The sequence below is a fragment of the Halichondria panicea genome, chromosome 11, assembly GCF_963675165.1.
Source record: "Halichondria panicea chromosome 11, odHalPani1.1, whole genome shotgun sequence".
Lineage (NCBI taxonomy): Eukaryota > Metazoa > Porifera > Demospongiae > Suberitida > Halichondriidae > Halichondria > Halichondria panicea.
Window position 1 is genome coordinate 2,016,695 of NC_087387.1, and position 27,894 is coordinate 2,044,588.

Sequence of the window (27,894 nt, forward strand, 5' to 3'; positions counted from 1 at the left end):
GTTAGTAAACACTCTCAACTATAACTACATGACTGTAATTCTCATTGTAGATGCCAAATTTCTTCCAAGAGGAAGCCATGAACAAGGGTCTGGATCGATCTTTTTATCTAACTTGTTATGTAATGGCGACGAGTCTAGCTTGCTGGATTGTGTCACCACCCGGAACCAACCTCCTGGTACCTTCTCCTGTCAACACTCACAGGATGTGGCCATTGAATGCACAGGTATATATATAGTAAGCTATACCATTACCTACACTGTCCCTTCCTCTCAGACATTGATGAGTGTGCTGAGAAAAACGGAGGATGCAACCAGACCTGTACCAACTCTATCGGGAGCTACCAGTGTAGTTGCCAGAGTGGCTATCTACTCAACCAGGATGGAAGAGGCTGCGACAGTAAGTACTTACCACCCTGATGATACCATGATTGTAAAATTTAAATTGTCTATATCAGATGTGAATGAGTGCAGCTTTATGAATGGTTATTGCGAGCATCTGTGTACTGATATTACCGGAGGACACATATGCTCTTGTTTCAATGGTTTCCTCGTAACTAATAGACACAACTGTACTGGTGAGTTGTTTTTCCATGGATGGAATGAGTGTTGAACTCTTGCGTAATTAAATAATCATTAATTTCTGAATTAAGACATGAATGAGTGCCTGACTGACAATGGATACTGTGAACACACCTGTACCAATACTGAGGGAAACTTTAGCTGCTCCTGTAACATTGGCTATGAACTGGACAGCAATGGATTTAACTGTTCTGGTAACTTACTTTGTTAAATGTATTACAATGTATTTATCTATACTTTTGTCCTTCCTATAGATGTCAATGAGTGCTTCATCAACAATGGAAGATGTGAACATTCTTGTACCAACACTGAGGGCAATTTCAGCTGTTCTTGTAAAACTGGATATAGCTTGGACGGCAATGGATTTAACTGTACAGGTACAATACATGTACAGCTATGTGGTTTTGTCTTGTTTACAAGATCCTCTTACAGAAATTGATGAGTGTGCTACCAACAATGGTGGCTGTGAGCATAACTGTGACAACACTGATGGAAGCTTCTTCTGTTCCTGTGACTCTGGATATCAACTAGACAACAGCTCTCTGAACTGCTCAGGTAAAATGTGTGTATTACCTGCACAAGAATTCACTGTCATGTGTTATTGTAAACAGACATCAATGAGTGCTTGATTGACAATGGAGACTGTAAACACACTTGTATCAACATTGAGGGCAACTTTAGCTGCTCTTGTAACACTGGCTATGAACTGGATAGCAATGGATTCAACTGCTCAGGTAGATGGATAAATGATTGACCCATTATTTTTATCTACAGTCTTGTGCGTCTCTGCACAGAAATCGATGAGTGCCTCTCTGGTAATGGAGGATGTGAACACATCTGTACAAATACTGTTGGGAACTTCAGCTGCTCATGTAACATTGGATACAGCCTGGACAGTGATTTGATGAACTGCTCAGGTAATCTAGTGCCAGTTTTCATCTGCATGCTCATGTTCACGTATCAATTTCAGACATAAATGAGTGCAACAACACCAACAATGGAGGCTGTGCACATACCTGCACTAACAATGACGGCAGCTTCTCTTGCTCATGTGATACTGGATATCAGTTGGACCACAACTCATTCAATTGCTCTGGTCAGTGAAATAAATCCAAAGATCTGCATGATAGATTTCCTCGTTATTTTTCAGACATTAACGAGTGCTTGACTGATAATGGTGATTGTGAACACACCTGCACCAACACTGAGGGCAACTTTAGCTGCTCCTGTAACACTGGCTATGAACTTGACAGCAATGGATTCAATTGTTCAGGTAAACTCATAACCACGAGTATCAAGGAAATGAAAAATGATATAACGCTCAGATGTTGACGAGTGTGCTGGCAATGCGTCTCAATGTATGTCCAATTCTACGTGTGCCAACGTTGAAGGTAATTACACCTGCCCCTGTAATAATGGCTTTGCTGGAGATGGGTTCAACGGTTGTGAAAGTAAGTTGTGGTAATTTGTCACTGAATTATGATGATCTATTCTATACACTAGACATCAACGAGTGTGAAGATGTCACTCACAACTGTGACCGCAATGCCCTCTGTACTGACAATGTTGGGAGCTTTGCCTGCACGTGTGTGTTTGGCTACACTGGGACAGGAGAGCAATGCGGTGAGTGTGACCTTGTGGAGGCAAGCCCAGCATGTACCTGAACTACCCTCACAGACTGCACTGATGGACAGGTCCGACTGATGAATGGAAGTGAGCCCAGTGAGGGTCAGAGAATGGGAAGAGTTGAGATCTGCTACAACAACACCTATGGCAGTGTATGTGATGACTTTTTCAATAAGAATGCTGTAGCCGTTGTCTGCAATGGAACTGGTCAGTTGAATGAACGTGACAAGTGATCAGTGAAGTATGATTGAGATTTTGGTTACATTGACTTCCGTATTGTTGTGACATTTTTGTAGGTCATTAAAAATATTAGAGGATAGCTATTATTTTTGTAATTCTTGATGATTTATAGTGCATTTGAATGGGAAAAATGTTATATTAAGTGTTCGATAATTATCTTATCTTCTGGTGTTTTATTCCAGGTTCTCCGGTTCGTGGCATTGACAGTACATTTGGTGCTGGTTCTGGTCCTATCACTCTGGACAATGTGGTGTGTGCTGGCACTGAGGACAATCTCTTGAGCTGCTCCCGCAACCAGATATTCCAACACAACTGCGACCACTCTGAAGATGTGGCTGTCGTCTGTGATGGTGAGCCTACTCTTAATAATACTAATGACTCATTTCACCACCCACACAGTCTCATGCATTGACGGCAGTATTAGACTGAGAAACCCTGATGCTGTCTCAGAGAGCACCCTTCCTAAATACAACCTCATCAAAGAGCAGGTGTCTCGTGGTGTGGTGGAGTTGTGTGTGAATGGTACCTTTGGCAGCCTCTGTGACAGTGGGTGGGACAATCAGGACGCCTCTGTGGTCTGTAGGCAGCTGGGCTTCTCCCCACATGGAGCCATTCATCTTGACGGCCACTTATTCACTGGATTTGCTTCTTCAAGTGTGAAAGACGGTAGTTATGGTTGTGTCGGAATTGAAAGTGAACTGAGAAGTTGTGCTTATCAGCCGGCTGCTACTTGTGGTGGGCTTGAAGGAGCTGCAGTAGTGTGTCAGGGTAAGCGAGTGCTATAATTATTGTATTCGTTACGGCTAAGTTTACTTGCAGATAAATTGACCACTGTTTTCAACAATTGCACTGACGGAAAGATACGGCTAATGGGAGGAGCGAACGCCACTCTTGGAGCTGTTCAAGTCTGCTTGAACAATGCCTGGGGCTCAGTGTGCAATGACAGATTTAGTACCAATGATGCCACTATTGTGTGCAGACAGCTTGGTTTCCCCGTCACTGGGGCTGAGGCCTTCAGTGATGCCAGTACCAGGTTCAATATCTCAACAGGACCTGTGTTCCTAGACAGGGTCGACTGTACAGGGTCAGAGAGCAGTGCGATGGACTGTAGACAGACCACTCCTGGCCTGTCAGAGTGCACCGCCACTGAGATTGCTGGAGTACTGTGTGTTGGTACGTGTAATACAATCATAACATTGTTTGTTCTATCCATATTTTGCTCCTCAGATATGGACCAGTGTCTGACCAACAATGGAGGGTGTGCCCACACATGCACCAATGAGCTTCCTGGATTCACCTGTAGCTGTAGAACAGGCTTTACTCTGGACACTGACAACAAGGGCTGTGACGGTAAGTCAAGACTCTTTAAATAAAATATTTTTTTTTACAGATATCAATTTCAGATATTAACGAGTGTGCAAGTAGTCCCTGTGGAGACATCTGTGTCAACACTAATGGCAGTTTTCATTGCCTCTGTACCTCCAATACTACTCTGGACACTGACGGTCGAAGTTGCATATGTAAGAAGTACTAATTTTTGTTCTTAGAATTATCAACTGATGATGTAAATGCTAAGTATAGGTCACGTAGAGATATCTTTTAGCTAGTATGTCACAGTCTCGACACTGCTACAATTACATTCTCAATTGGGTGTAAGTAGCCAGAGCTTATTGAATCCACAGCCTGTCGAGATGGAGATGTTCGACTGGTCAATGGTTCCGTTCCGTCTGAGGGAAGAGTGGAGGTGTGCAGAGGTGTAATGTTTGGTACCATCTGTGATGACTTCTGGGATGAGCTTGACGCCCGGGTCGTCTGTACACAACTCGGATACTCTGCATCAGGTTAGGAGACTGTGTATATAATGCATAGTCAAGCTATATAAACTGTGCTATGAAGGATCCATTGCTGTGTCTGGTGGTGGGTTTGGCCAAGGCAGGGACACTATTCTTCTTGACAACCTGAAGTGCAGTGGAAATGAGCAGACTTTGTTGAACTGTTCGTATAGTCAGACCCACAATTGTGACCACTCTGAAGATGCTGGAGTCAGGTGTCAATGTAAGTAGAATGTTGTCATTATTGAAGGGTCCTTGAGGTATTTTCTTCTTGCAGCCATGTGTAGTCATGGTGAAGTGCGACTGGTAGTGGGAGAGGATGTGGACTCTTTCTACGAGGGTATCACTGACTACAATGATGCCTACTATGACAAGGATGGATTGAAGAGTGGCAGAGTGGAGGTGTGTGTCTCCGGGAGATACGGCTCAGTCTGCCACAATCCTTGGACGGAAATGGATGCCTCTGTCGTCTGCAAGCAGCTAGGCTTCTCAAAATATGGTGGGTTCAAGAAAATAATCCTAATAGCAAGTAATTCATTTCTTGTGCACACAGGTGCTATCAATGTAAATGCTGATATTTTTTCCGAGGGAGAAATACCTCGTCTGGTTTCAATGGCCAACTGTACTGGAACTGAGGCCTCAATTCTCGACTGTATGGGTGTGATCACTGGCTCTGGCACTGGCTTCACTTGCCCCACCTCCGGAGTTATCTGTCAAGGTACGCCTTTTGCTCATCTTCCCTCATTGAATCAACTTTGCTCTCTCCAGCTTCAAGCACAGTAGCTGGTGACTGCTCTACTGGAGATATTCGTCTCATGAACGTCACTGACACTGCAATGACCAGAGCAGGACGTTTGGAGGTGTGCATCAACAATGCCTGGGGAACAGTCTGTGATGGGCAATTCAATTCCATTGATGCAACTGTGGCCTGTACTCAACTGAAAAGATTCAACTCATCTGGTTAGTAAACACTCTCAACTATATAATTATGATTATAATTCTCATTGTAGATGCCAAATTTCTTCCAAGAGGAAGCCATGAACAAGGGTCTGGATCGATATTTTTATCTAATTTGTTATGCAACGGCGACGAGTCTAGCTTGCTGGATTGTGTCACCACTAGGAACCAACCACCTGGTACCTTCTCCTGTCAACACTCACAGGATGTGGCCATTGAATGCACAGGTATATATATATAGTAGGCTATACCATTACCTACACTGTCCCCTTCCTCTCAGACATTGATGAGTGTGCTGAGAACAATGGAGGGTGCAACCAGACCTGTACCAACTCTATCGGGAGCTACCAGTGTAGTTGCCAGAGTGGCTATCTGCTCAATCAGGATGGGAGGGGCTGTGACAGTAAGTACAGTTCTATAACTCACATATAATTTCATTGTGTTTTTCAGATGTAAATGAGTGCAGTATTCGGAATGGTGACTGTGAGCATCTGTGTACTGATTTTACCGGAGGACATGTTTGCTCTTGTTTCAATGGTTTTCTCTTAACTGATGGACACAATTGTACTGGTGAGTTGTTGTTCCTATATACATGGATGGTAATAATTTGAGTACTAATGCATCTTCAGACATCAATGAATGCCTGAATGGAGACTGTGAACACACTTGTTCCAACACCGTCGGCAACTTTAGCTGCTCCTGTAACACTGGCTATAAACTGGACAGCAATGGATTCAATTGCTCAGGTAACAATAACTGTGTTTGGCTTATACTTAAGTTATCCATCACCCAATATTCTCTATCCTTCTTATATAATTATAGATGTCAATGAATGCCTCACCAACAATGGAGGATGTGAACATAACTGTACAAACACTGACGGCAACTTTAGCTGCTCCTGTAACACTGGATATAGTCGGGACAGCAATAACTTGAACTGTACAGGTAAAATTGAAAGCCTTCATAGAGTTACAATTATACCCGACCATTACAGAAATTGATGAGTGTTCTACCAACAATGGTGGCTGTGAGCATGACTGTGACAACAACGATGGAAGCTTCTTATGTTCCTGTGACTCTGGTTATCAACTAGACAACAACTCACTGAACTGTTCAGGTACAATGTGTAGAAGTAATTATATACACATGCAAGAATTCACTCCCATAAATATCTCAATGTAAACAGACATTAACGAGTGCTTGACTGATAATGGAGACTGTGAACACTCCTGTACCAACACTAAGGGTAACTTTAGCTGCTCCTGTAACACTGGCTATGAACTAGATAGCAACGGATTCAACTGCTCAGGTAAATATAGATATTATTGCATGACTATTTATTAATCTCATTACACGTGACTCTGTACAGATGTTGACGAGTGCCTCTCTGGTAACGGAAGATGTGAACACATCTGTACAAATACGTTAGGGAAGTTCAGCTGCTCCTGTAAACTTGGATACAGCCTGGACAGTAATTTCATGAGCTGCTCAGGTAAGCAGTTGTCATTGCTCGTATTCATGTCATGGATGCATCAATTTCAGACGTGAATGAGTGTAACACCAAAAATGGAGGCTGTGAGCATACATGCACTAACGCTAACGGCAGCTACTCTTGTTCATGTGATACTGGATATCAGTTGCACCACAACTCATTCAATTGCTCTGGTCAGTGCAATAAATCCAGAGATCAGCATGATTGATTTGCTCATTATTTTGCAGACGTTAACGAGTGCTTGACTGACAATGGAGACTGTGAACACACCTGTACCAACACTGAGGGAAACTTTAGCTGCTCCTGTAATGCTGGCTATGAACTGGGCAGCAATGGATTCAACTGCTCAGGTAATTGCTCATAACCATGAGTATCATGGAAATGAATGATACTTATACACAGATATTGACGAATGTGCTCGCTATGCGTCTCAATGTATGTCCAACTCTACCTGTGTCAACATTGAGGGTAATTACACCTGCCCCTGTAATAATGGCTTTGCTGGAGACGGCTTCAGTGGCTGTGATAGTAAGTTGTATTACTTTGTCACTGAACTAGGATGATTCTCCTTATACACACTAGACATCAACGAGTGTGAAGATGGCACTCACAACTGTGACCACAATGCCCTCTGTACTGACAATGTTGGGAGCTTTGCTTGCACTTGTATGTTTGGCTATACTGGGACAGGAGAGCAATGCGGTGAGTGTGACCTTGTGGAGGCAAGCCCAGCATGCATCTGAACTCCCCCTACAGACTGCACTGATGGACAGGTGCGGCTGATGAATGGAAGTAAGCCCAGTGAGGGTCAGAGAATGGGAAGAGTTGAGATCTGCTACAACAACACCTATGGCAGTGTGTGTGATGACTTCTTCAATGAGAATGCTGCAGCCGTTGTCTGCAATGGAACTGGTCAGTTGAATAACATGACATAATTATGATCAGTGAAGTTTTTAGCTTAATTTTGGTTATTATTTTTGTAAACTAAAAACCTATTAAAAAGTGCATGATCATGAATTTTTTTAGTACCTCTTTGTGTTACCATTATACCAATCATCTTCTTAATTTTTACTGTGCATCCAGGCTCTCCGGTTCGTAGCATTGGCAGTACATTTGGTGCTGGTTCCGGTCCCATTACTCTGGACAATGTGGTGTGTGCGGGTACTGAAGACGACCTCTTGAACTGCTCCCACAACCAGATATTCCAACACAACTGCGACCACTCTGAAGATGTGGCTGTCATCTGTGATGGTGAGCCTATCATTAAAATACCATTGACTAACTGTACACATTCTTCAATATTCTCTCTACCCACACAGTCTCGTGCATTGACGGCAGTATTAGACTGAGAAATCCTGATGCTGTCTCTGAGAGCACCCTTCCTAAATACGACCTCATCAAGGAGCAGGTGTCTCGTGGTGTGGTAGAGTTGTGTGTGAATGGTACCTTTGGCAGCCTCTGTGACAGTGGGTGGGACAATCAGGACGCCTCTGTGGTCTGCAGACAACTGGGCTTCTCCCCACATGGAACCATTCATCTTGACGGCCACTTATTCACTAGATTTGCTTCTTCAAGTGTGAAGGACGGTAGTTATGGTTGTGTCGGAACCGAGAGTGAGCTGAGAAGTTGTGCTTATCAACCGGCTGCTACTTGTGGTGGGCTTGAAGGAGCTGCTGTAGTGTGTCAGGGTAAGCGAATGCTATAATTATTGTATTCGTCATGGCTAGGTTTACTTGCAGACAAATTGACCACTGTTTTCAACAATTGCACTGATGGAGAAATACGACTAATGGGAGGAGCTAATGCCACTCTCGGAGCTATTCAAGTCTGCATGAACAATGCCTGGGGCACAATGTGCAATGATGGATTTAGTACCAATGATGCCACTGTAGTGTGCAGACAGCTTGGCTTCCCCGTCACTGGGGCTGAGACCTTCAGAGATGCAAGTACCAGGTTCAATATCTCAACAGGACCTGTGTTCCTAGACAGGGTCGACTGTACAGGGTCAGAGAGCAGCGTGATGAACTGTAGACAGACCACTCCTGGCCTGTCAGAGTGCACTGCCACTAAGATTGCTGGAGTACAGTGTTTTGGTACGTGCTTATAATACAAACATCCTTTGCTGTCTACAAATTTATTTTGCTCCTCAGATGTGGACCAGTGTTTGACCAACAATGGAGGATGTGCCCACACATGCACCAATGAGCTGCCTGGATTCACATGTAGCTGTAGAACAGGCTTCACTCTGGACACTGACAACAAAGGCTGTGACGGTAAATCACATGACTACTTAGATAATTTTTGTTTAATTTTCTATTTCAGATATTGATGAGTGTGCAAGCAGTCCCTGTGGAGACATCTGTGTTAACACTAATGGCAGTTTTCATTGTCTCTGTACCTCCAACACTACTCTGGACACTGACGGTCGAAGTTGCATATGTGAGAAGCATCATTTTTTGTGTTTGATATATCAACGAAGGGAAATATACATTATACGTCGAATGCATGACTTGTAAAATGCTTTGTAGATCGTATAAGTATGTACTGGTCATGGTTGATTGTCGCTATTAATTATATTTTGTATGCCGTATAGCGGTGACCAGTGCAATTGACGAATACACGAGGCAATTTATTCTAGTTTTAACGATCACGCTGCATACCGTTATTGATCACCTATGACTTTGATTGACGATCCTCACCTAGATTCGTCAAACTGCCAAAAATTGCCAAAAAAAACTCTCGCTATACGGTCTTCAGTACTAGTTTGGTATTAATACAGCTTGTGCATATTCATTCCACAGCTTGTCGAAATGGAGATGTTCGGCTGGTCAATGGTTCTGTTCCGTCTGAGGGAAGAGTGGAGGTGTGCAGAGGTGTAATGTTTGGTACCGTCTGTGATGACTTCTGGGATGAGCTGGATGCCAGGGTCGTTTGTACACAACTTGGATACTCTGCATCAGGTTAGGAGACTGTGTAATGCATAGTCAAAAGCTACATTCATTGTAACTGTACTACAGGATCCATTGCTGTGTCTGGTGGTGGGTTTGGCAAAGGCCAAGGCTCCATTTTTCTTGACAACCTGAAGTGCAGTGGAAATGAGCAGACTCTGTTGAAATGTTCATACAGTGATACCCACAATTGTGACCACTCTGAGGATGCAGGAGTCAGGTGTCAATGTAGGTGGAGTGTTTTCATTGCCGTTCAAGGGTCCTTTATGTATTTTTTCCGTGCAGCCATGTGTAGTCATGGTGAAGTGCGACTGTTAGTGGGAGAGGATGTGGACTCTTTCTACGAGGGTCTCACTGACTACAATGATGCCTACTATGACAAGGATGGACTGAAAAGTGGCAGAGTGGAGGTGTGTGTCTCTGGAAGGTACGGCTCAGTCTGCCATAACCCTTGGACGGAAATGGATGCCTCTGTTGTCTGCAAACAGCTAGGCTTCTCAGAATATGGTAGGTCCAAGAAAATAGTCCTAATAGCAAACAGTACATTTCCTGTACACAGGTGCTATCAATGTGAATGCTGATATATTTGCCGTTGGTGAAACACCTCGTCTGGTCTCAATGGCGAACTGTACTGGAACTGAGACCTCACTTCTCGACTGTATGGGTGTGGTCACTGGCTCTGGCACTGGCTTCACCTGTCCCACTTCCGGAGTTATCTGTCAAGGTACACCTCTCCTCTCCTCATTCCCCTTCATTGATTCACATTTATCCAACTGTTCTCTCTCTGTAGCTTCAGGCACAGCAGCTGGTGACTGCTCTACTGGAGATATTCGTCTCATGAACGTCACTGACACTGCAACAACCAGGGCAGGACGTTTGGAGGTGTGCATCAACAATGCCTGGGGAACAGTCTGTGATGACCGATTTGACTCCATTGATGCAACTGTGGCCTGTAATCAACTAAAAGGATTCAACTCATCTGGTTAGTATACACAATAAGTAGCATGTGGATTGATACATTATCATGCAGATGCTGAATTTCTTCCAAGAGGAAGCCATAAACAAGGGTCTGGATCGATCTTTCTCTCTAACTTGTTATGCAATGGTGATGAATCTAGCTTGCTGGATTGTGTCACCACTCGGAACCAACCACCTGGTACCTTCTCCTGTCAACACTCACAGGATGTGTCCGTTGAATGCACAGGTATAATTATAGGTTCTTTACATAATTATATTAATTACATTTTCCCTTCTTCTCAGACGTGAATGAGTGTACTGAGGAAAATGGACTATGCAACCAGACCTGTACCAACTCTATAGGTAGCTACCAGTGCAGTTGCCAGAGTGGCTATCTTCTCAACCAGGATGCGAGAGGCTGTGACAGTAAGTATACAGTATTCATAACTTCATATTATGGGACTACTTTGATTTTTGATTTTGCTTTTCAGATGTGAATGAGTGCGGTATTCAAAACGGTGATTGTGAGCATCAGTGCACAGATTTTACTGGAGGACATGTTTGCTCTTGTTTCAATGGATTCCTCTTAACTAATAAACACAATTGTACTGGTGAGTTTACTCAGGCTTAATTCCGGTATGTATGGTAATGATTGTTGAATCCGTATAATTATATCTAATACATCGATTCAGACATTGATGAGTGCCTGATTGACAATGGAGACTGTGAGCACACTTGTATCAATACTGAGGGAAATTTTAGCTGCTCCTGTAACAATGGCTATGAACTGGATAACAACGGATTTAATTGTTCTGGTAACAAAATTATAATTTTGGAGAATGTTATACTTACGTATATCCATTTCTGTATTAGATGTCAATGAGTGCTTCATCAACAATGGAAGATGTGAACACACTTGTACCAACACTGATGGCAACTTTAGCTGCTCCTGTAACACTGGCTATAGTATGGACAGTAATAGCTTCAACTGTACAGGTAAAATGGAAGCTTTATTGTGAGTCATAATTATACCCGACCATTACAGAAATTGACGAGTGTGCTACCAACAAAGGTGGCTGTGAGCATGACTGTGACAACACTGATGGAAGCTTCTTTTGTTCCTGTGACTCTGGATATCAACTAGACAACAACTCACTGAACTGCTCAGGTAAAAATGTGTGTATACACATACAAGAATTCACTCCCTGGTATGTTTCAATGTTAATAGACATTAATGAGTGCTTGATTGACAATGGAGGATGTGAACACTCCTGCACCAACACTGAGGGGAACTTTACCTGCTCCTGTAACACTGGCTATGAACTGAACAGCAATGGATTCAACTGCTCAGGTATATATGGATGTAATTGCATAATGCATTTATCGTAACATCTGTCTCTAAAGATGTCGATGAATGCCTCTCTGGTAATGGAGGATGCGAACATATCTGTACAAATACTTTTGGGAACTTCAGCTGCTCATGTACGATTGGATACAGCCTGGACAGTAATTTGATGAACTGTTCAGGTAAGCCAGTGTCAGTTGTAATGTGTCCATGTTCATTTTCATGTATCAATTTCAGACGTAAATGAGTGTAACACCAAAAATGGAGGATGTGAGCATACATGCGCTAACACAAACGGCAGCTTCTCTTGCTTATGTGATACTGGATATCAGCTAGACCACAACTCATTCAATTGCTCTGGTCAGTACAATAAACCTTGGATCAGCATGATTGATTTGTTTGTTGTTGTACAGACATCAACGAGTGCTTGACTGATAATGGAGACTGTGAACACACCTGTACCAACATTGAGAGCAACTTTAGCTGCTCTTGTAACACTGGCTATGAACTGGATAGCGATGGATTCAACTGCTCAGGTATAATCATAATTATAATAACAAGAAAATGTAATGGAATTTACTTACATCTAGACATTGATGAGTGTGCTCACAATACGTCTGTGTGTCTGTCCGATTCTACCTGCATCAACATTGTTGGTAATTACACCTGCCCCTGTAATAATGGCTTTGCTGGAGACGGTTTCAATAGGTGTGAAAGTAAGTTGTGTTACTTTGTCAATGAACTAGAGTGATTCATTCTACACAACACTAGACATAAACGAGTGTGAAGATGGCACTCACAACTGTGACCACAATTCCCTCTGTACTGACAATATTGGGAGCTTTGCCTGCACTTGTGTGTTTGGCTATACTGGGACAGGAGAGCAATGCGGTGAGTGTGACCTTGTGGAGGCAAGCCCAGCATGTACCTGAACTCCCCCTACAGACTGCACTGATGGACAGGTGCGGTTGATGAATGGAAGTGAGCCCAGTGAGAGTCAGAGAATGGGAAGAGTTGAGATCTGCTACAACAACACCTATGGCAGTGTATGTGATGACTTCTTCAATGAGAATGCTGCAGCTGTTGTCTGCAATGGAACTGGTCAGTTGAATCAACATGACCATTGATCAGTGAAGTATGATCGAGCTTTTAGACTAAAATGCGGTCTAGAGGCGAATATTTTAGTAGCTTTAAAATGATGTACTACTACGATAGCATGTTGGTCATTGCTTCCCTGTACTGTCTTACACTTATTGTCTTCTGGTGTTTCTTAATCCAGGCTCTCCGGTTCGTGGCATTGATAGTACATTTGGTGCTGGTTCTGGTCCTATCACTCTGGACAATGTGGTGTGTGCTGGCACTGAGGACAGCCTCTTGAGCTGCTCTCATAGCCAGATATTCCAGCACAACTGCAACCACTCTGAAGATGTGGCTGTCGTCTGTGATGGTGAGCCACCCTAACAATACTATTGACCGATACTTATTATTCTACAATACAAACAGTCTCGTGCATTGACGGCAGTATTAGACTGAGAAACCCTGATGCTGTCTCACAGAGCACCCTTCCTAAATACGACCTCATCAAGGAGCAGGTGTCTCGTGGTGTGGTAGAGTTGTGTGTGAATGGTACCTTTGGAAGCCTCTGTGACAGTGGGTGGGACAATCAGGACGCCTCTGTGATCTGCAGACAACTGGGCTTCTCCCCACATGGAGCCATTCATCTTAACGGTCACTTATTCACTGGATTTGCTTCTTCAAGTGTGAAAGACGGTAGTTACGGTTGTGTCGGAACCGAGAGTGAGCTGAGAAGTTGTGCTTATCAGCCGGCTGCTACTTGTGGTGGGCTTGAAGGAGCTGCTGTAGTGTGTCAGGGTAAGCGAGTGCTATAATTATTGTATTCGTCATGGCTAGGTTTACTTGCAGACAAATTGACCACTGTTTTCAACAATTGCACTGATGGAGAGATACGACTAATGGGAGGAGCTAATGCCACTCTCGGAGCTATTCAAATCTGCATGAACAATGCCTGGGGCACAATGTGCAATGATGGATTTAGTACCAGTGATGCCACTGTAGTGTGCAGACAGCTTGGCTTCCCCGTTACTGGGGCTGAGGCCTTCAGAGATGCCAGTACCAGGTTCAATATCTCAACAGGACCTGTGTTCCTAGACCGAGTCGACTGTAGAGGGTCAGAGAGCAGCGTGATGGACTGTAGACAGACCACTCCTGGCCTGTCAGAGTGCACTGCCACTAAGATTGCTGGAGTACAGTGTTTTGGTACGTGCTTATAATACAAACATCCTTTTCTGTCTACAAATTTATTTTGCTCCTCAGATGTGGACCAGTGTCTAACCAACAATGGAGGGTGTGCCCACACGTGCACTAATGAGCTGCCTGGATTCACATGTAGCTGTAGGACAGGCTTCACTCTGGACACTGACAACAAGGGCTGTGACGGTAAGTCACATGACTACTTAGATAACTTTTGTTTAATTTCTATTTCAGATATTGATGAGTGTGCAAGCAGTCCCTGTGGAGACATCTGTGTCAACACTAATGGCAGTTTTCATTGTCTCTGTACCTCCAACACTACTCTGGACACTGACGGTCGAAGTTGCATATGTAAGAAGCATTAATTTTTGTGTTTGATATATCAACGAATTAAGGGAGATATACATTATACGTCGAATGCATGACTTGTAAAATGCTTTGTAGATCATATAAGTATGATATTGTACTCATTGTCATTATTAATTTATGCCGTATAGCGGTGACCAGTACAATTGGCGAATACACGAGGCAATCTATTTTAGTTTTAACGATCACGCTGCATACCATTATTGATCACCTATGACTTTGATTGGCGAGCCTCACCTAGATTCGTCAAACTGCTAAAAATTGCCAAAAAAACTCTTGCTGTACGGTCTTCAGTACTAGTTTAGTATTAATATAGCTTGTGCATATTCATTCTCCACAGCCTGTCGAGATGGAGATGTTCGGCTGGTCAATGGTTCCGTTCCGTCTGAGGGAAGAGTGGAAGTGTGCAAAGGTGTAATGTTTGGTACCGTCTGTGATGACTTCTGGGATGAGCTGGATGCCAAGGTCGTCTGTACACAACTCGGATACTCTGCATCAGGTTAGGAGACTGTGTCATGTGCAATCTAGCTAGCTTCATAATCACAACTTTACTATTATACAGGATCCATTGCTGTGTCTGCTGGTGGATTTGGCAAAGGCAAAGGCTCCATTTTTCTTGACAACCTGAAGTGCAGTGGAAATGAGCAGACTCTGTTGAAATGTTCATACAGTGATACCCACAATTGTGACCACTCTGAGGATGCAGGAGTCAGGTGTCAATGTAGGTGGAGTGTTTTCATTGCCTTTCAAGGGTCCTTTATGTATTTTCTCCGTGCAGCCATGTGTAGTCATGGTGAAGTGCGACTGGTAGTGGGAGAGGATGTGGACTCTTTCTATGAGGGTCTCACTGACTACAATGATGCCTACTATGACAAGGATGGATTGAAAAGTGGCAGAGTGGAGGTGTGTGTCTCTGGAAGGTACGGCTCAGTCTGCCATAACCCTTGGACGGAAATGGATGCCTCTGTCGTCTGCAAACAGCTAGGTTTCTCAGAATATGGTAGGTCCAAGAAAATAGTCTCAATAGCAAACAGTACATTTCCTGTACACAGGTGCTATCAATGTGAATGCTGATATATTTGCCGTTGGTGAAACACCTCATCTGGTATCTATGGCCAACTGTACCGGAACTGAGATGTCACTTCTCGACTGTATGGGTATGGTCACCGGCTCTGGCACTGGCTTCACTTGCCCCACCTCCGGAGTTATCTGTCAAGGTACACTTATTATCTCCTCATTTATCCTCCTATTCTCTCTCTATAGTTTCAGGCACAATATCTGGTGATTGCTCTACTGGAGATATTCGTCTTATGAACGTCACTGACACTGCAACAACCAGGGCAGGACGTTTGGAGGTGTGCATCAACAATGCTTGGGGAACAGTCTGTGATGACCGATTTGACTCCATTGATGCAACTGTGGCCTGTACTCAACTAAAAGGATTCAACTCATCTGGTTAGTATACACAATAAGTAGCATGTGGATTGATACATTATCATGCAGATGCTGAATTTCTTCCAAGAGGAAGCCATAAACAAGGGTCTGGATCGATCTTTCTATCTAATTTGTTATGCAATGGTGATGAATCTAGCTTGCTGGATTGTGTTACCACTCGGAACCAACCTCCTGGTACCTTCTCCTGTCAACACTCACAGGATGTGGCAATTGAATGCACAGGTATATATATAGTAGGCTCTATACCATTACCTACACTGTCCCCTTCCTCTCAGACATTGATGAGTGTGCGGAGGACAATGGAGGATGCAACCAGAGCTGTACCAACTCTATAGGTAGCTACCAGTGCAGTTGCCAGAGTGGCTATCTACTCAACCAGGATGGACAAGGCTGTGACAGTAAGTGCAGTATTCATAACTTCATGGTCTTAATTTTGCTTTTCAGATGTGAATGAGTGCGATATTCAGAACGGTGACTGTGAGCATCTGTGTACTGATTTTACCGGAGGACATGTTTGCTCTTGTTTAAATGGATTCCTCTTAAGTAATAGACACAATTGTACTGGTGAGTTGTTGTTCCTACATTGGTAATGATTGTTGAACTCATACCAATGAATCTTCAGACATCGATGAGTGCCTGACTGACAATGGAGACTGTGAGCACACTTGTATCAACACTGAGGGAAATTTTAGCTGCTCCTGTAACACTGGCTATGAACTGGACAGCAATGGACTTAACTGCTCAGGTAACATAATTATAGACAAAAATTGTGTTAAATGTTTACTTTTAATAATCTGTTATAGATGTCAATGAGTGCTTCTTTAACAATGGAGGATGTGAACACACTTGTACCAACACTGATGGAAACTTTAGTTGCTCCTGTAATACTGGCTATAGTATGAACAGCAATAGCTTCAACTGTACAGGTATATAAGATTGAAAGCTGTGTTTAATAGAGTCACAATTAATTTTGACCCCACGGGTTATAGAAATTGATGAGTGTGCCACCAACAATGGTGGCTGTGAGCATGACTGTAACAACACCGATGGAAGCTTCTTATGTTCCTGTGACTCTGGATATCAACTACATAACAACTCAATGAATTGCTCAGGTATAAATAAATTTGTGGGGCAATTGTACATAAGTTCACACCCATGTCTAAATGTAAACAGACATTAATGAGTGCCTGATTGACAATGGAGACTGTGAACATACTTGTACCAACACTGAGGGCAACTTTAGCTGCTCCTGTAACACTGGCTATGAACTGGACAGCAATGGATTCAATTGTTCAGGCATGTGAATATGCGTACCATTTATCGTACTATAATTATGTCTGTCTCTAAAGATGTCGACGAGTGCCTCTCTGATAATGGAGGATGCGAACACATCTGTACGAATACTGTTGGTAGATTCAGCTGCTCTTGTACAACTGGATATAGCCTGGACAGTAATATGATGACATGTTCAGGTAAGCCAGTGTGTCAGTTGTCATCTGTCCATGTTCATTCATTCAATTTCAGACGTGAATGAGTGTAACACCAAAAATGGAGGCTGTGAGCATACATGCACTAACACTAACGGCAGCTTCTCTTGCTCATGTGATATTGGATATCAGTTGGACCACAACTCCTTTAATTGCTCTGGTCAGTGCAATAAATCCAGGGGTCAGCTATTGATTTGTCTCTATATTTGCAGACGTCAACGAGTGCTTGACTGATAATGGAGATTGTGAACACTCCTGCATCAACACTGAGGGAAATTTTAGCTGCTCCTGTAACATTGGCTATGAACTGGGCAGCAATGGATTCAACTGCTCAGGTAATCTCATAACCAAGAATAATAAGGCAATCAATGTAATGAGTTTTCTTATCCAGATATTGATGAGTGTTCTCGAAATGCATCTGAGTGTCTGTCCAATTCTACCTGTGTCAACATTGATGGTAATTACACCTGCCCCTGTAATAATGGCTTTGCTGGAGACGGTTTCAATAGGTGTGAAAGTAAGTTGTGCTACTTTGTCAATGAACTAGGATGATTCATTCTACACAACACTAGACATCAACGAGTGTGAAGATGGCACTCACAACTGTGACCACAATGCCCTCTGTACTGACAATGTTGGGAGCTTTGCTTGCACTTGTATGTTTGGCTATACTGGGACAGGAGAGCAATGCGGTGAGTGTGGAGGCAAGCCCAGCATGTACCTCAACTTCCCCTACAGACTGCACTGATGGACAGGTGCGGCTGATGAATGGAAGTGAGCCCAGTGAGGGTCAGAGAATGGGAAGAGTTGAGATCTGCTACAACAACACCTATGGCAGTGTTTGTGATGACTTCTTCAATGAGAATGCTGCAGCTGTTGTCTGCAATGGAACTGGTCAGTTTAATTAACATGACCATTGATCAATGAAGTATGATCGAGCTTTTAGACTGAAGTTGATTAAAATGTGGTCTAGAGGCGAATATTTTAGTAGCTTTAAAATTCTTTACTACTACGATAGCATGTTGGTCATTGCTTCCCTGTGTACTGTCTTACGCTTATTATCTTCTAGTGTTTTTTAATCCAGGCTCTCTAGTTCGTGGCATTGATAGTAAATTTGGCCCTGGTTCTGGTCCCATCACTCTGGACAATGTGGTGTGTGCTGGCACTGAGGACAGCCTCTTGAGCTGCTCCCATAGCCAGATACTCCAGCACAACTGCGACCACTCTGAAGATGTGGCTGTCGTCTGTGATGGTGAGCCTACCCTAACAAATGAATACTATTCACTGATACTTATTATTCTACAACACACACAGTCTCGTGCATTGAGGGAAATGTTAGACTGAGAAACCCTGATGCTGTCTCACAGAGCACCCTTCCTAAATACAACCTCATTAAAGAGCAGGTGTCTCGTGGTGTGGTGGAGTTGTGTGTGAACGGTACCTTTGGCAGCCTCTGTGACAGTGGGTGGGACAATCAGGACGCCTCTGTGGTCTGCAAACAGCTGGGATTCTCCCCACATGGAGCCATTCATCTTGACGGCCACTTATTCACTAGATTCGCTTCTTCAAGTGTGAAAGACGGTAGTTATGGTTGTGTCGGAACTGAGAGTGAGCTGAGAAGTTGTGCGTATCAACCGGCTGCTACTTGTGGTGGGCTTGAAGGAGCTGCTGTAGTGTGTCAGGGTAAGTGAATGCTATAATTATGCTCTCTATAATTAAGTCACGGTTTTGTTCAATTGCAGACAAATCGACTATTGTTTTCAACAATTGCACTGATGGCGAGCTACGACTAATTGGTGGAACTAACGCCACTCTCGGAGCTGTTCAAGGCTGCATGAACAATGCCTGGGGCTCAGTGTGCAATGACGGATTTAGTACCAATGATGCCACTGTGGTGTGCAGACAGCTTGGCTTCCCCATCACTGGGGCTGAGGCCTTCAGAGATGCCAGTACCAGGTTCAATATCTCAACAGGACCTGTGTTCCTAGACAGGGTCGACTGTAGAGGGTCAGAGAGCAGCGTGATGAACTGTAGACAGACCACTCCTGGCCTGTCAGAGTGCACTGCCACTGAAATTGCTGGAGTACAGTGTATTGGTATGTATAATACAATCATCTCTTTGCTCTCTATATTTTGCTCCTCAGATATGGACCAGTGTCTGACCAACAATGGAGGATGCTCCCACACATGCACTAATGAGCTGCCCGGATTCACATGTAGCTGTAGAACAGGCTTCACTCTGGACACTGACAACAAAGGTTGTTTTGGTGAGCAAAAACTACCTGTAAATATCCCTGCTAATAGATATAATTATATTCAGATATTAACGAGTGTGTTAGCAGTCCCTGTGGAGACATCTGTGTCAACACTAATGGCAGTTTTCATTGCCTCTGTACCTCCAACACTACTCTGGATACTGATGGCCGAAGTTGCATATGTAAGAAGCTGCATGGTTACTATAATGTGGTTGGCAATTATCACTGATGGACATTGTCTTGCAAAATAATGCTTTGTAAAAACAATGAAGTAGCTTTTGGGTATATTGTTTAGTTTGGTTTATATAACTAGACTCTAACTCTTCCATAGCCTGTCGAGATGGAGATGTTCGGCTGGTGAATGGTTCTGTTTCGTCTGAGGGAAGAGTGGAGGTGTGCAAAAATGTAATGTTTGGTACCGTTTGTGATGACTTCTGGGATGAGCTGGATGCCAGGGTCGTCTGTACACAACTCGGATACTCTGCATCAGGTTAGGAGACTGTGTAATGAATAGTCAAAAGCTATATTCATTGTAACTGTACTACAGGATCCATTCCTGTGTCTGGTGGTGGGTTTGCCCAAGGCAAGGACACTATTTTTCTTGATGACGTGAAATGCAGTGGAAATGAACAGACTCTGTTAAAATGTTCTTACAATCAGACCCACAATTGTGACCATTCTGAGGATGCAGGAGTCAGGTGTCAATGTAAGTAGAATTTCTATGTTGAGAGGTTCTTAATTTTATTTTCTCCTTGCATACAGCTATGTGTAGTCATGGAGAAGTGCGACTGGTAGTGGGAGAGAATGTGGACTCTTTCTACGAGGGTCTCACTGACTACAATGATGCCTACTATGACAAGGATGGACTGAAAAGTGGCAGAGTGGAGGTGTGTGTCTCTGGGAGGTACGGCTCCGTCTGCCATAACCCTTGGACGGAAACAGACGCCTCTGTCGTCTGCAAGCAGCTAGGCTTCTCAAGATACGGTAGGTTAAAAAAACATATAATAGCATACAGTACATTTTTGTGTACACAGGTGCTATCAATGTGAATGCTGATATTTTTACGGAGGGTAAAACACCTCGTCTGGTCTCAATGGCTAACTGTACCGGAACTGAGATGTCACTTCTCGACTGTATGGGTGTGGTCATCGGCTCTGGCACTGGCTTCACTTGCCCCACCTCCGGAGTTATTTGTCAAGGTGTGCCTTTCAACTCCTCATGTTCCATATTGAATCACCTGTTTTTTGCATGTGTCTAGCTTCAGGCACAGCAGCTGGTGACTGCTCCACTGGAGATATTCGTCTCATGAATATCAGTGACACTTTAACAACCAGGGCAGGACGTCTGGAGGTGTGCATCAACAATGCCTGGGGAACAGTCTGTGATGACCGATTCGACTCTCTTGATGCAACTGTGGCCTGTACTCAACTGGAAGGATTCAACTCATCTGGTTAGTGCAATTAGCTTTCTATCATAATTATAAGTTAAGTGCAATTGCCAAAGTGGATTTTTGATATACCGCAATAAAATTAATGGTTGGAGCATTTCATTTGGATAAATTCAGGTGTAAATATTATCGATAATTATACTAACTAGACAATAATAGTGATAAACCTGCTTCCTTCTCAAACTTGCATATTTTCATTGCAGATGCTGAATTTCTTCCAAGAGGAAGCCATGAACAAGGGTCCGGATCGATCTTTCTATCTACCTTGTTATGCAATGGTGATGAGTCTAGCTTGCTGGATTGTGTCACCACTCGGAACCAACCTCCTGGTACCTTCTCCTGTCAACACTCACAGGATGTGGCCATTGGATGCACAGGTAAGTTTATCAGTGTACGTAATACCAATACCCACCCGATCCTTTCTTTCTCAGACATGGACGAGTGTACTAAGAACAATGGAGGGTGTAACCAGACCTGTACCAACTCTATCGGGAGCTACCAGTGTAGTTGCCAGAGTGGCTATCTGCTCAACCAGGATGGCAAAGGCTGTGACAGTAAGTAAAGTTTTATAACTCCATGGTGTTCATGGCATTTGTATTTTCAGATGTCAATGAGTGCAGTATTCAGAACGGCTACTGTGATCATCTGTGTACAGATTTTACTGGAGGACATGTTTGTTCTTGTTTCAATGGTTTCCTCTTAAGTAATGGACACACTTGTACTGGTGAGTGTTCTTCCTACATGTGCAATGAGCACATAATTATACCCTTCCGTATTATTTCTACATGCAGACATTAATGAATGCTCATTTGACAATGGAAACTGTGAACACACCTGCACCAACATTGAGGGAAACTTTAGCTGCTCCTGTAACGCTGGCTATGAACTGGGCAGCAATGGATTCAACTGCTCTGGTAACATAATAAGAATGTAATGTTAGATCCCACTGTTGTGTTAATTGTTGCTAAGTACTCTATTTCTCATAGAGCACTGACTATAATAATTATAGTACTACCAAGGGCGTATAAAAGAAGAGAGGGAATGCAACAGCAAAAGACTGTTGACAACGTCTTCTTTTATACGCCCTTGCTAGTGCTCAATGAAAAACAGCTACAATTAAGCTATGCATGATTTTTAACATCAGTAACAAGTACAGTACAAAGTATAATGTAGAGTTATAGCAGGTCATCTGGCCTTTGTCTTCTTTTACTATTCTGTGCTGCATTCAAGTTGTAACTTAAGAGTTAATTTGAACTGGCAAGCTGTTTAATAAGCTATACAAAAACAATTTGATTTAGGGCTTAGGTGCAGCAGCGGAATGTTGAATGAAATGTTTCTTGGCAAGAGAGCTTGTTTGTTACAGGTATATATGCAGAGCTAGGATCAGGCTATAGCCAGGGTCAACGCGACCGTTCTTCCGCATGTTTAGTACAGTTAGAAGCAGTTACTTAAATAAAACTGTTGATAAGGCTTATTGGTTATAAAGACAATGCTTTGCCTGAGGCAAGGTCAATGAAATGTTATATAGTGTCTCTCAGCCCTTAGAATTCCCCTCGGGCTTTGGGAAACCCATAATAATACTTTGGGACACTATAACCCACAGTGGCGGATCTAGGATTCTTGTCAGGCGGGTTCTAGTGGCAAGGCAAGACTCTGCATTTTACCTAAAAAAAAGGTCGTAGCTTCTATGGAACAGTGAGCATGCGCATTAAAACATTAGATTATGCTAAAAAAAAGGTCAGCACTCCTTAGATACAGTCAGCATGCGCTGGAGGTTTAGAGCCGTTCAGTGAATAGAACTGCACAAACAGAGCTTCGCAAGACTTAGGAGAACTAAAAGTAAGTGATAATGAAAGCTTGTAATAAAGGAAAAACTTGCTAATTAGCTGCTTAAGCCTCCCACTCACTTATGCCTGTGGATAAACCACTTTAAGGTCAGGGGGTGCTTGAGCACCCTCTGCTACCTGCTAGATCCGCCCCAGAGTCCCATATATAGTCTTATAGACACCTCATGCTTATAATAATATAACTTGCAGGGATGCTAAGTATAGGGATGCATACACTAAGTTATCTAACATTTCCTCTGAGGCACTTTTCACATGTAGATCTTAACTACTGCATATAACGTGAAATTTGTGAGTATTTTAATTGGGGAATAAGCCATTTGAATGAATGGGAGTTATCTATTTGGATCTTAGGCGTGGCTACCATGTCAATGATGCTACGTCTGTCGCTTAGCTTTAATATTGGCCATTTTAAAGTTGGCGATCCTCTGTAAAATTCGACAAAATAGCAAAATTAAAACACACACCCAATATTCTCCATCCTTCTTATATAATTATAGATGTCAATGAATGCCTCACCAACAATGGAGGATGTGAACATAACTGTACCAACACTAATGGCAACTTTAGCTGCTCCTGTAACACTGGATATAGTCGGGACAGCAATAACTTGAACTGTACAGGTAAAATTGAAAGCCTTCATAGAGTTACAATTATACCTGACCATTACAGAAATTGATGAGTGTTCTACCAACAATGGTGGCTGTGAGCATGACTGTGACAACACTGATGGAAGCTTCTTATGTTCTTGTGACTCTGGATATCAACTAGACAACAACTCTCTAAACTGTTCAGGTACAATGTGTAGAAGTAATTATATACACATGCAAGAATTCACTCCCATAAATATCTCAATGTAAACAGACATTAACGAGTGCTTGACTGATAATGGAGACTGTGAACACTCCTGCACCAACACTGAGGGAAACTTTAGCTGCTCCTGTAACACTGGCTATGAACTGGATAGCAATGGATTCAACTGCTCAGGTATATGGATACAATTAATTTTATCGTACTATAATTATGTCTGTCTTTAAAGATGTCAACGAGTGCTTCTCTGATAATGGAGGATGTGAACACATCTGTACGAATACTGTTGGTAAATTCAGCTGCTCCTGTAAAATTGGATATAGCCTGGACAGTAATTTGATGAACTGCTCAGGTAAGCTAGTGTCAGTTGTCATCTGTTTATGCTCATTTATGTATAAATTTCAGACATAAATGAGTGTAACACCAAAAATGGAGGCTGTGAACATATCTGTACTAACAATGACGGCAGATTTTCTTGCTCATGTGATATTGGATATCAGCTAGACCACAATTTATTCAATTGCTCTGGTCAGTATAATAAATCCAAGGGTCAGCATGATTGATTTGTTACTCTTTTGCAGACGTCAATGAGTGCTTGACTTATAATGGAGACTGTGAACATACCTGTACCAACTCTGATGGCAACTTTAGCTGCTCCTGTAACACTGGCTATGAACTGGACAGCAATGAATTCAACTGCTCAGGTAATCACTAATACCTATGAATAATAAGGCAATATAATGGATAATCTTACATCTAGACATTGATGAATGTGCTCGCAATGCGTCTCAATGTATGTCCAACTCTACCTGTATCAACATTGAGGGTAATTACACCTGCCCCTGTAATAATGGCTTTGCTGGAGACGGCTTCAAAGGCTGTGAAAGTAAGCGTTATTTTGTCCAATGAACTGGGATGATTCATTCTACAACACTAGACATCAACGAGTGTGAAGATGGCACTCACAACTGTGACCACAATGCCCTCTGTACTGACAATGTTGGGAGCTTTGCCTGCACTTGTGTGTTTGGCTACACTGGGACAGGAGAGCAATGCAGTGAGTGTGACCTTGTGGAGGTCAAGCCCAGCATGTACCTGAACTCCCCTTACAGACTGCACTGATGGACAGGTCCGACTGATGAATGAAAGTGAGCCCAGTGAGGGTCAGAAAATGGGAAGAGTTGAGATCTGCTACAACAACACCTATGGCAGTGTGTGTGATGACTTCTTCAATGAGAATGCTGCAGCCGTAGTTTGCAATGGAACTGGTCAGTTGTGATCATTGATTAGCGACATATGATCGAGCAAAAAGCTCATTAAAAAATTAATGTGGTTTAGAGGCAATACTTTTAAGTATACTATTTACTCCAAGATTAAATGTATTAATCTGTGTGCCGAGGATGGACTCGAGGTTAACATGGTGCACGAGGTGCAACTAATTAATCCACACTTTGTGTGTGCTTTAAGCATGGTCGGGTGACTGCTTAGATAAGCTGATTGGTTGGAAGTCATGTGATAAGCACTAAACATTAATAAGTTCCTTTTAATAGTGTATTTTGTGCGACCATTACGGTTTTTTATGTTACATGCACTTACTATCTTCTGGTGTTTTATTCCAGGCTCTCCGGTTCGTGGTATAGACAGTACATTTGGTGCTGGTTCCGGTCCCATCACTCTGGACAATGTGGTGTGTGCTGGCACTGAAGACAACCTCTTGAACTGCTCCCATAACCAGATTTTCCAGCACAACTGCGATCACTCTGAAGATGTGGCTGTCGTCTGTGATAGTGAGCCTCTCTTAAAGTACCATTGACCAATATACTATCATTATACCACCCACACAGTCTCGTGCATTGACGACAGTGTTAGACTGAGAAACCCTGATGCTGTCTCAGAGAGCACCCTTCCTAAATACGACCTCATCAAGGAGCAGGTGTCTCGTGGTGTGGTGGAGTTATGTGTGAACGGTACCTTTGGCAGCCTCTGTGACAGTGGGTGGGACAATCAGGACACCTCTGTGGTCTGCAGACAGCTGGGCTTCTCCCCACATGGAGCCATTCACCTTAACGGCCACTTATTTACTAGATTCGCTTCTTCAAGTGTGATGCACGGTAGTTATGGTTGTGTCGGAACCGAGAGTGAGCTGAGAAGTTGTGCTTATCAGCCGGCTGCTACTTGTGGTGGGCTTGAAGGAGCTGCAGTAGTGTGTCAGGGTAAGCGAGTGCTCAATATGCTATGCTCAGTAATGATGACACTCCTAATTGTCAAACTGCAGACAAATCGATCACTGTTTTCAGCAATTGCACTGATGGCGAGCTACGACTAATTGGTGGAGCTAATGCCACTCTCGGAGCTGTTCAAGGCTGCATGAACAACGCTTGGGGCTCAGTGTGCAATGACGGATTTAGCACCAATGATGCCACTGTTGTGTGCAGACAGCTTGGCTTCCCTATCACTGGGGCTGAGGCCTTCAGAGATGCCAGTACCAGGTTCAATATCTCAACAGGACCTGTGTTCCTAGACAGGGTCGACTGTAGAGGGTCAGAGAGTAGGGTGATGGACTGTAGACAAACCACTCCTGGCCTGTCAGAGTGCACTACCACTAAGATTGCTGGAGTACAGTGTATTGGTACGTGCTTATAATCAATTATCTCTTTACTGTCTACAATTACCCTCCTCAGATGTGGATCAGTGTCTGACCAACAATGGAGGGTGTGCTCATACATGCACCAATGAGCTGCCTGGATTCACATGTAGCTGTAGAGCAGGCTACAATCTGGACACTGACAACAAGAGCTGTGCCGGTGAGTTAAGACTACCTAGAAAAGTATATCCCACTAACAAAAATATTCAGACATTAACGAGTGTGCAAGCAGTCCCTGTGGAGACATCTGTGTCAACACTAATGGCAGTTTTCATTGCCTCTGTACCTCCAACACTACTCTGGACACTGACGGCCGAAGTTGCATATGTAAGAAAGCCGATTAATATTAGTGATTGATATTACAACTGATGGACGCTGGCTTTCAAATGAAGTAGCTATAGTACTCGACATTGTTGACTATATATACATAGTGTATTCAGTTATCTAGTGCATATTTTTTCCACAGCCTGTCGAGATGGAGATGTTCGGCTGGTGAATGGTTCTGTTCCATCTGAGGGAAGAGTGGAGGTGTGCAGAGGTGTAATGTTTGGTACCATCTGTGATGACTTCTGGGATAAGCTGGATGCCAGGGTCGTCTGTACACAACTCGGATACTCTGCATCAGGTTAGGAGACTATGTAATGCAAAATCAAAAGCTATATTCATTGTAACTGTACTACAGGATCCATTGCTGTGTCTGGTGGGGGGTTTGCCCAAGGCAATGGCTCCATTTTTCTTGATGACGTGAAATGCAGGGGAAATGAGCAGACTTTGTCGAAATGTTCATACAGTCGGACCCACAATTGTGACCACTCTGAAGATGCAGGAGTCAGGTGTCAATGTAAGTGGAGTGTTTTCAGTAGTGGGGAGACCTTGATGTATTTTCTCCTTGCAGCCATGTGTAGTCATGGTGAAGTGCGACTGGTGGTGGGAGAGGATGTGGACTCGTTCTACGAGGGTCTCACTGACTACAATGATGCCTATTATAACAAAGACGGACTGAAAAGTGGCAGAGTGGAGGTGTGTGTTTCTGGGAGGTATGGCTCAGTCTGCTACAATTCTTGGACGGAAATGGACGCCTCTGTCGTCTGCAAGCAGCTAGGTTTCTCAGGATATGGTAGGTTAAAAAAATACTCTATAGATAGCAAAGTACATTTCCAACACAGGTGCTATCAATGTGAATGCTGATATATTTGCCGTTGGTGAAACACCTCGTCTGGTCTCAATGGCTAACTGTACTGGAACTGAGACCTCACTTCTCGACTGTATGGGTGTGGTCACTGGCTCTGGCACTGGCTTCACTTGCCCAACCTCCGGAGTTATCTGTCAAGGTGTGCCT

The 27,894-nt window shown here is 43.3% G+C and overlaps 1 protein-coding gene across 3 annotated transcripts in view; it reads left to right on the forward strand.

Moving 5' to 3' along the window:
• LOC135344558 (uncharacterized) overlaps nucleotides 1-27,894 on the forward strand; it is an 81,770-nt gene that overhangs the window by 18,751 nt on the left and 35,125 nt on the right. For all 3 annotated transcript variants that reach the window (XM_064541780.1, XM_064541782.1, XM_064541781.1), the window contains 114 exons: nucleotides 51-224; nucleotides 275-397; nucleotides 456-575; nucleotides 651-773; nucleotides 834-956; nucleotides 1,012-1,134; nucleotides 1,191-1,313; nucleotides 1,374-1,496; nucleotides 1,550-1,675; nucleotides 1,730-1,852; nucleotides 1,905-2,030; nucleotides 2,083-2,202; nucleotides 2,257-2,412; nucleotides 2,628-2,795; nucleotides 2,845-3,213; nucleotides 3,265-3,618; nucleotides 3,673-3,795; nucleotides 3,849-3,965; nucleotides 4,128-4,286; nucleotides 4,342-4,500; nucleotides 4,555-4,776; nucleotides 4,831-4,995; nucleotides 5,046-5,237; nucleotides 5,288-5,461; nucleotides 5,515-5,637; nucleotides 5,685-5,804; nucleotides 5,864-5,980; nucleotides 6,057-6,179; nucleotides 6,229-6,351; nucleotides 6,421-6,543; nucleotides 6,604-6,726; nucleotides 6,777-6,899; nucleotides 6,954-7,076; nucleotides 7,129-7,254; nucleotides 7,309-7,428; nucleotides 7,483-7,638; nucleotides 7,810-7,977; nucleotides 8,046-8,414; nucleotides 8,466-8,819; nucleotides 8,877-8,999; nucleotides 9,049-9,165; nucleotides 9,528-9,686; nucleotides 9,744-9,902; nucleotides 9,960-10,181; nucleotides 10,234-10,398; nucleotides 10,465-10,656; nucleotides 10,705-10,878; nucleotides 10,935-11,057; nucleotides 11,123-11,242; nucleotides 11,324-11,446; nucleotides 11,505-11,627; nucleotides 11,677-11,799; nucleotides 11,860-11,982; nucleotides 12,036-12,158; nucleotides 12,214-12,336; nucleotides 12,390-12,512; nucleotides 12,567-12,692; nucleotides 12,748-12,867; nucleotides 12,922-13,077; nucleotides 13,256-13,423; nucleotides 13,480-13,848; nucleotides 13,900-14,253; nucleotides 14,311-14,433; nucleotides 14,482-14,598; nucleotides 14,954-15,112; nucleotides 15,176-15,334; nucleotides 15,392-15,613; nucleotides 15,666-15,830; nucleotides 15,877-16,068; nucleotides 16,117-16,290; nucleotides 16,344-16,466; nucleotides 16,513-16,632; nucleotides 16,691-16,813; nucleotides 16,872-16,994; nucleotides 17,058-17,180; nucleotides 17,242-17,364; nucleotides 17,418-17,540; nucleotides 17,593-17,715; nucleotides 17,768-17,890; nucleotides 17,947-18,072; nucleotides 18,128-18,247; nucleotides 18,294-18,449; nucleotides 18,640-18,807; nucleotides 18,870-19,238; nucleotides 19,298-19,651; nucleotides 19,700-19,822; nucleotides 19,876-19,992; nucleotides 20,142-20,300; nucleotides 20,358-20,516; nucleotides 20,573-20,794; nucleotides 20,845-21,009; nucleotides 21,069-21,260; nucleotides 21,461-21,634; nucleotides 21,689-21,811; nucleotides 21,862-21,981; nucleotides 22,049-22,171; nucleotides 23,602-23,724; nucleotides 23,774-23,896; nucleotides 23,966-24,088; nucleotides 24,141-24,263; nucleotides 24,317-24,439; nucleotides 24,493-24,615; nucleotides 24,672-24,797; nucleotides 24,849-24,968; nucleotides 25,024-25,179; nucleotides 25,531-25,698; nucleotides 25,756-26,124; nucleotides 26,187-26,540; nucleotides 26,593-26,715; nucleotides 26,766-26,882; nucleotides 27,022-27,180; nucleotides 27,238-27,396; nucleotides 27,451-27,672; nucleotides 27,722-27,886. In XM_064541780.1, the coding sequence (XP_064397850.1) occupies nucleotides 51-224; nucleotides 275-397; nucleotides 456-575; nucleotides 651-773; nucleotides 834-956; nucleotides 1,012-1,134; nucleotides 1,191-1,313; nucleotides 1,374-1,496; nucleotides 1,550-1,675; nucleotides 1,730-1,852; nucleotides 1,905-2,030; nucleotides 2,083-2,202; nucleotides 2,257-2,412; nucleotides 2,628-2,795; nucleotides 2,845-3,213; nucleotides 3,265-3,618; nucleotides 3,673-3,795; nucleotides 3,849-3,965; nucleotides 4,128-4,286; nucleotides 4,342-4,500; nucleotides 4,555-4,776; nucleotides 4,831-4,995; nucleotides 5,046-5,237; nucleotides 5,288-5,461; nucleotides 5,515-5,637; nucleotides 5,685-5,804; nucleotides 5,864-5,980; nucleotides 6,057-6,179; nucleotides 6,229-6,351; nucleotides 6,421-6,543; nucleotides 6,604-6,726; nucleotides 6,777-6,899; nucleotides 6,954-7,076; nucleotides 7,129-7,254; nucleotides 7,309-7,428; nucleotides 7,483-7,638; nucleotides 7,810-7,977; nucleotides 8,046-8,414; nucleotides 8,466-8,819; nucleotides 8,877-8,999; nucleotides 9,049-9,165; nucleotides 9,528-9,686; nucleotides 9,744-9,902; nucleotides 9,960-10,181; nucleotides 10,234-10,398; nucleotides 10,465-10,656; nucleotides 10,705-10,878; nucleotides 10,935-11,057; nucleotides 11,123-11,242; nucleotides 11,324-11,446; nucleotides 11,505-11,627; nucleotides 11,677-11,799; nucleotides 11,860-11,982; nucleotides 12,036-12,158; nucleotides 12,214-12,336; nucleotides 12,390-12,512; nucleotides 12,567-12,692; nucleotides 12,748-12,867; nucleotides 12,922-13,077; nucleotides 13,256-13,423; nucleotides 13,480-13,848; nucleotides 13,900-14,253; nucleotides 14,311-14,433; nucleotides 14,482-14,598; nucleotides 14,954-15,112; nucleotides 15,176-15,334; nucleotides 15,392-15,613; nucleotides 15,666-15,830; nucleotides 15,877-16,068; nucleotides 16,117-16,290; nucleotides 16,344-16,466; nucleotides 16,513-16,632; nucleotides 16,691-16,813; nucleotides 16,872-16,994; nucleotides 17,058-17,180; nucleotides 17,242-17,364; nucleotides 17,418-17,540; nucleotides 17,593-17,715; nucleotides 17,768-17,890; nucleotides 17,947-18,072; nucleotides 18,128-18,247; nucleotides 18,294-18,449; nucleotides 18,640-18,807; nucleotides 18,870-19,238; nucleotides 19,298-19,651; nucleotides 19,700-19,822; nucleotides 19,876-19,992; nucleotides 20,142-20,300; nucleotides 20,358-20,516; nucleotides 20,573-20,794; nucleotides 20,845-21,009; nucleotides 21,069-21,260; nucleotides 21,461-21,634; nucleotides 21,689-21,811; nucleotides 21,862-21,981; nucleotides 22,049-22,171; nucleotides 23,602-23,724; nucleotides 23,774-23,896; nucleotides 23,966-24,088; nucleotides 24,141-24,263; nucleotides 24,317-24,439; nucleotides 24,493-24,615; nucleotides 24,672-24,797; nucleotides 24,849-24,968; nucleotides 25,024-25,179; nucleotides 25,531-25,698; nucleotides 25,756-26,124; nucleotides 26,187-26,540; nucleotides 26,593-26,715; nucleotides 26,766-26,882; nucleotides 27,022-27,180; nucleotides 27,238-27,396; nucleotides 27,451-27,672; nucleotides 27,722-27,886 (18,345 nt within the window). The remainder of the gene's footprint in view (nucleotides 1-50; nucleotides 225-274; nucleotides 398-455; nucleotides 576-650; nucleotides 774-833; nucleotides 957-1,011; nucleotides 1,135-1,190; nucleotides 1,314-1,373; nucleotides 1,497-1,549; nucleotides 1,676-1,729; nucleotides 1,853-1,904; nucleotides 2,031-2,082; nucleotides 2,203-2,256; nucleotides 2,413-2,627; nucleotides 2,796-2,844; nucleotides 3,214-3,264; nucleotides 3,619-3,672; nucleotides 3,796-3,848; nucleotides 3,966-4,127; nucleotides 4,287-4,341; nucleotides 4,501-4,554; nucleotides 4,777-4,830; nucleotides 4,996-5,045; nucleotides 5,238-5,287; nucleotides 5,462-5,514; nucleotides 5,638-5,684; nucleotides 5,805-5,863; nucleotides 5,981-6,056; nucleotides 6,180-6,228; nucleotides 6,352-6,420; nucleotides 6,544-6,603; nucleotides 6,727-6,776; nucleotides 6,900-6,953; nucleotides 7,077-7,128; nucleotides 7,255-7,308; nucleotides 7,429-7,482; nucleotides 7,639-7,809; nucleotides 7,978-8,045; nucleotides 8,415-8,465; nucleotides 8,820-8,876; nucleotides 9,000-9,048; nucleotides 9,166-9,527; nucleotides 9,687-9,743; nucleotides 9,903-9,959; nucleotides 10,182-10,233; nucleotides 10,399-10,464; nucleotides 10,657-10,704; nucleotides 10,879-10,934; nucleotides 11,058-11,122; nucleotides 11,243-11,323; nucleotides 11,447-11,504; nucleotides 11,628-11,676; nucleotides 11,800-11,859; nucleotides 11,983-12,035; nucleotides 12,159-12,213; nucleotides 12,337-12,389; nucleotides 12,513-12,566; nucleotides 12,693-12,747; nucleotides 12,868-12,921; nucleotides 13,078-13,255; nucleotides 13,424-13,479; nucleotides 13,849-13,899; nucleotides 14,254-14,310; nucleotides 14,434-14,481; nucleotides 14,599-14,953; nucleotides 15,113-15,175; nucleotides 15,335-15,391; nucleotides 15,614-15,665; nucleotides 15,831-15,876; nucleotides 16,069-16,116; nucleotides 16,291-16,343; nucleotides 16,467-16,512; nucleotides 16,633-16,690; nucleotides 16,814-16,871; nucleotides 16,995-17,057; nucleotides 17,181-17,241; nucleotides 17,365-17,417; nucleotides 17,541-17,592; nucleotides 17,716-17,767; nucleotides 17,891-17,946; nucleotides 18,073-18,127; nucleotides 18,248-18,293; nucleotides 18,450-18,639; nucleotides 18,808-18,869; nucleotides 19,239-19,297; nucleotides 19,652-19,699; nucleotides 19,823-19,875; nucleotides 19,993-20,141; nucleotides 20,301-20,357; nucleotides 20,517-20,572; nucleotides 20,795-20,844; nucleotides 21,010-21,068; nucleotides 21,261-21,460; nucleotides 21,635-21,688; nucleotides 21,812-21,861; nucleotides 21,982-22,048; nucleotides 22,172-23,601; nucleotides 23,725-23,773; nucleotides 23,897-23,965; nucleotides 24,089-24,140; nucleotides 24,264-24,316; nucleotides 24,440-24,492; nucleotides 24,616-24,671; nucleotides 24,798-24,848; nucleotides 24,969-25,023; nucleotides 25,180-25,530; nucleotides 25,699-25,755; nucleotides 26,125-26,186; nucleotides 26,541-26,592; nucleotides 26,716-26,765; nucleotides 26,883-27,021; nucleotides 27,181-27,237; nucleotides 27,397-27,450; nucleotides 27,673-27,721; nucleotides 27,887-27,894) is intronic.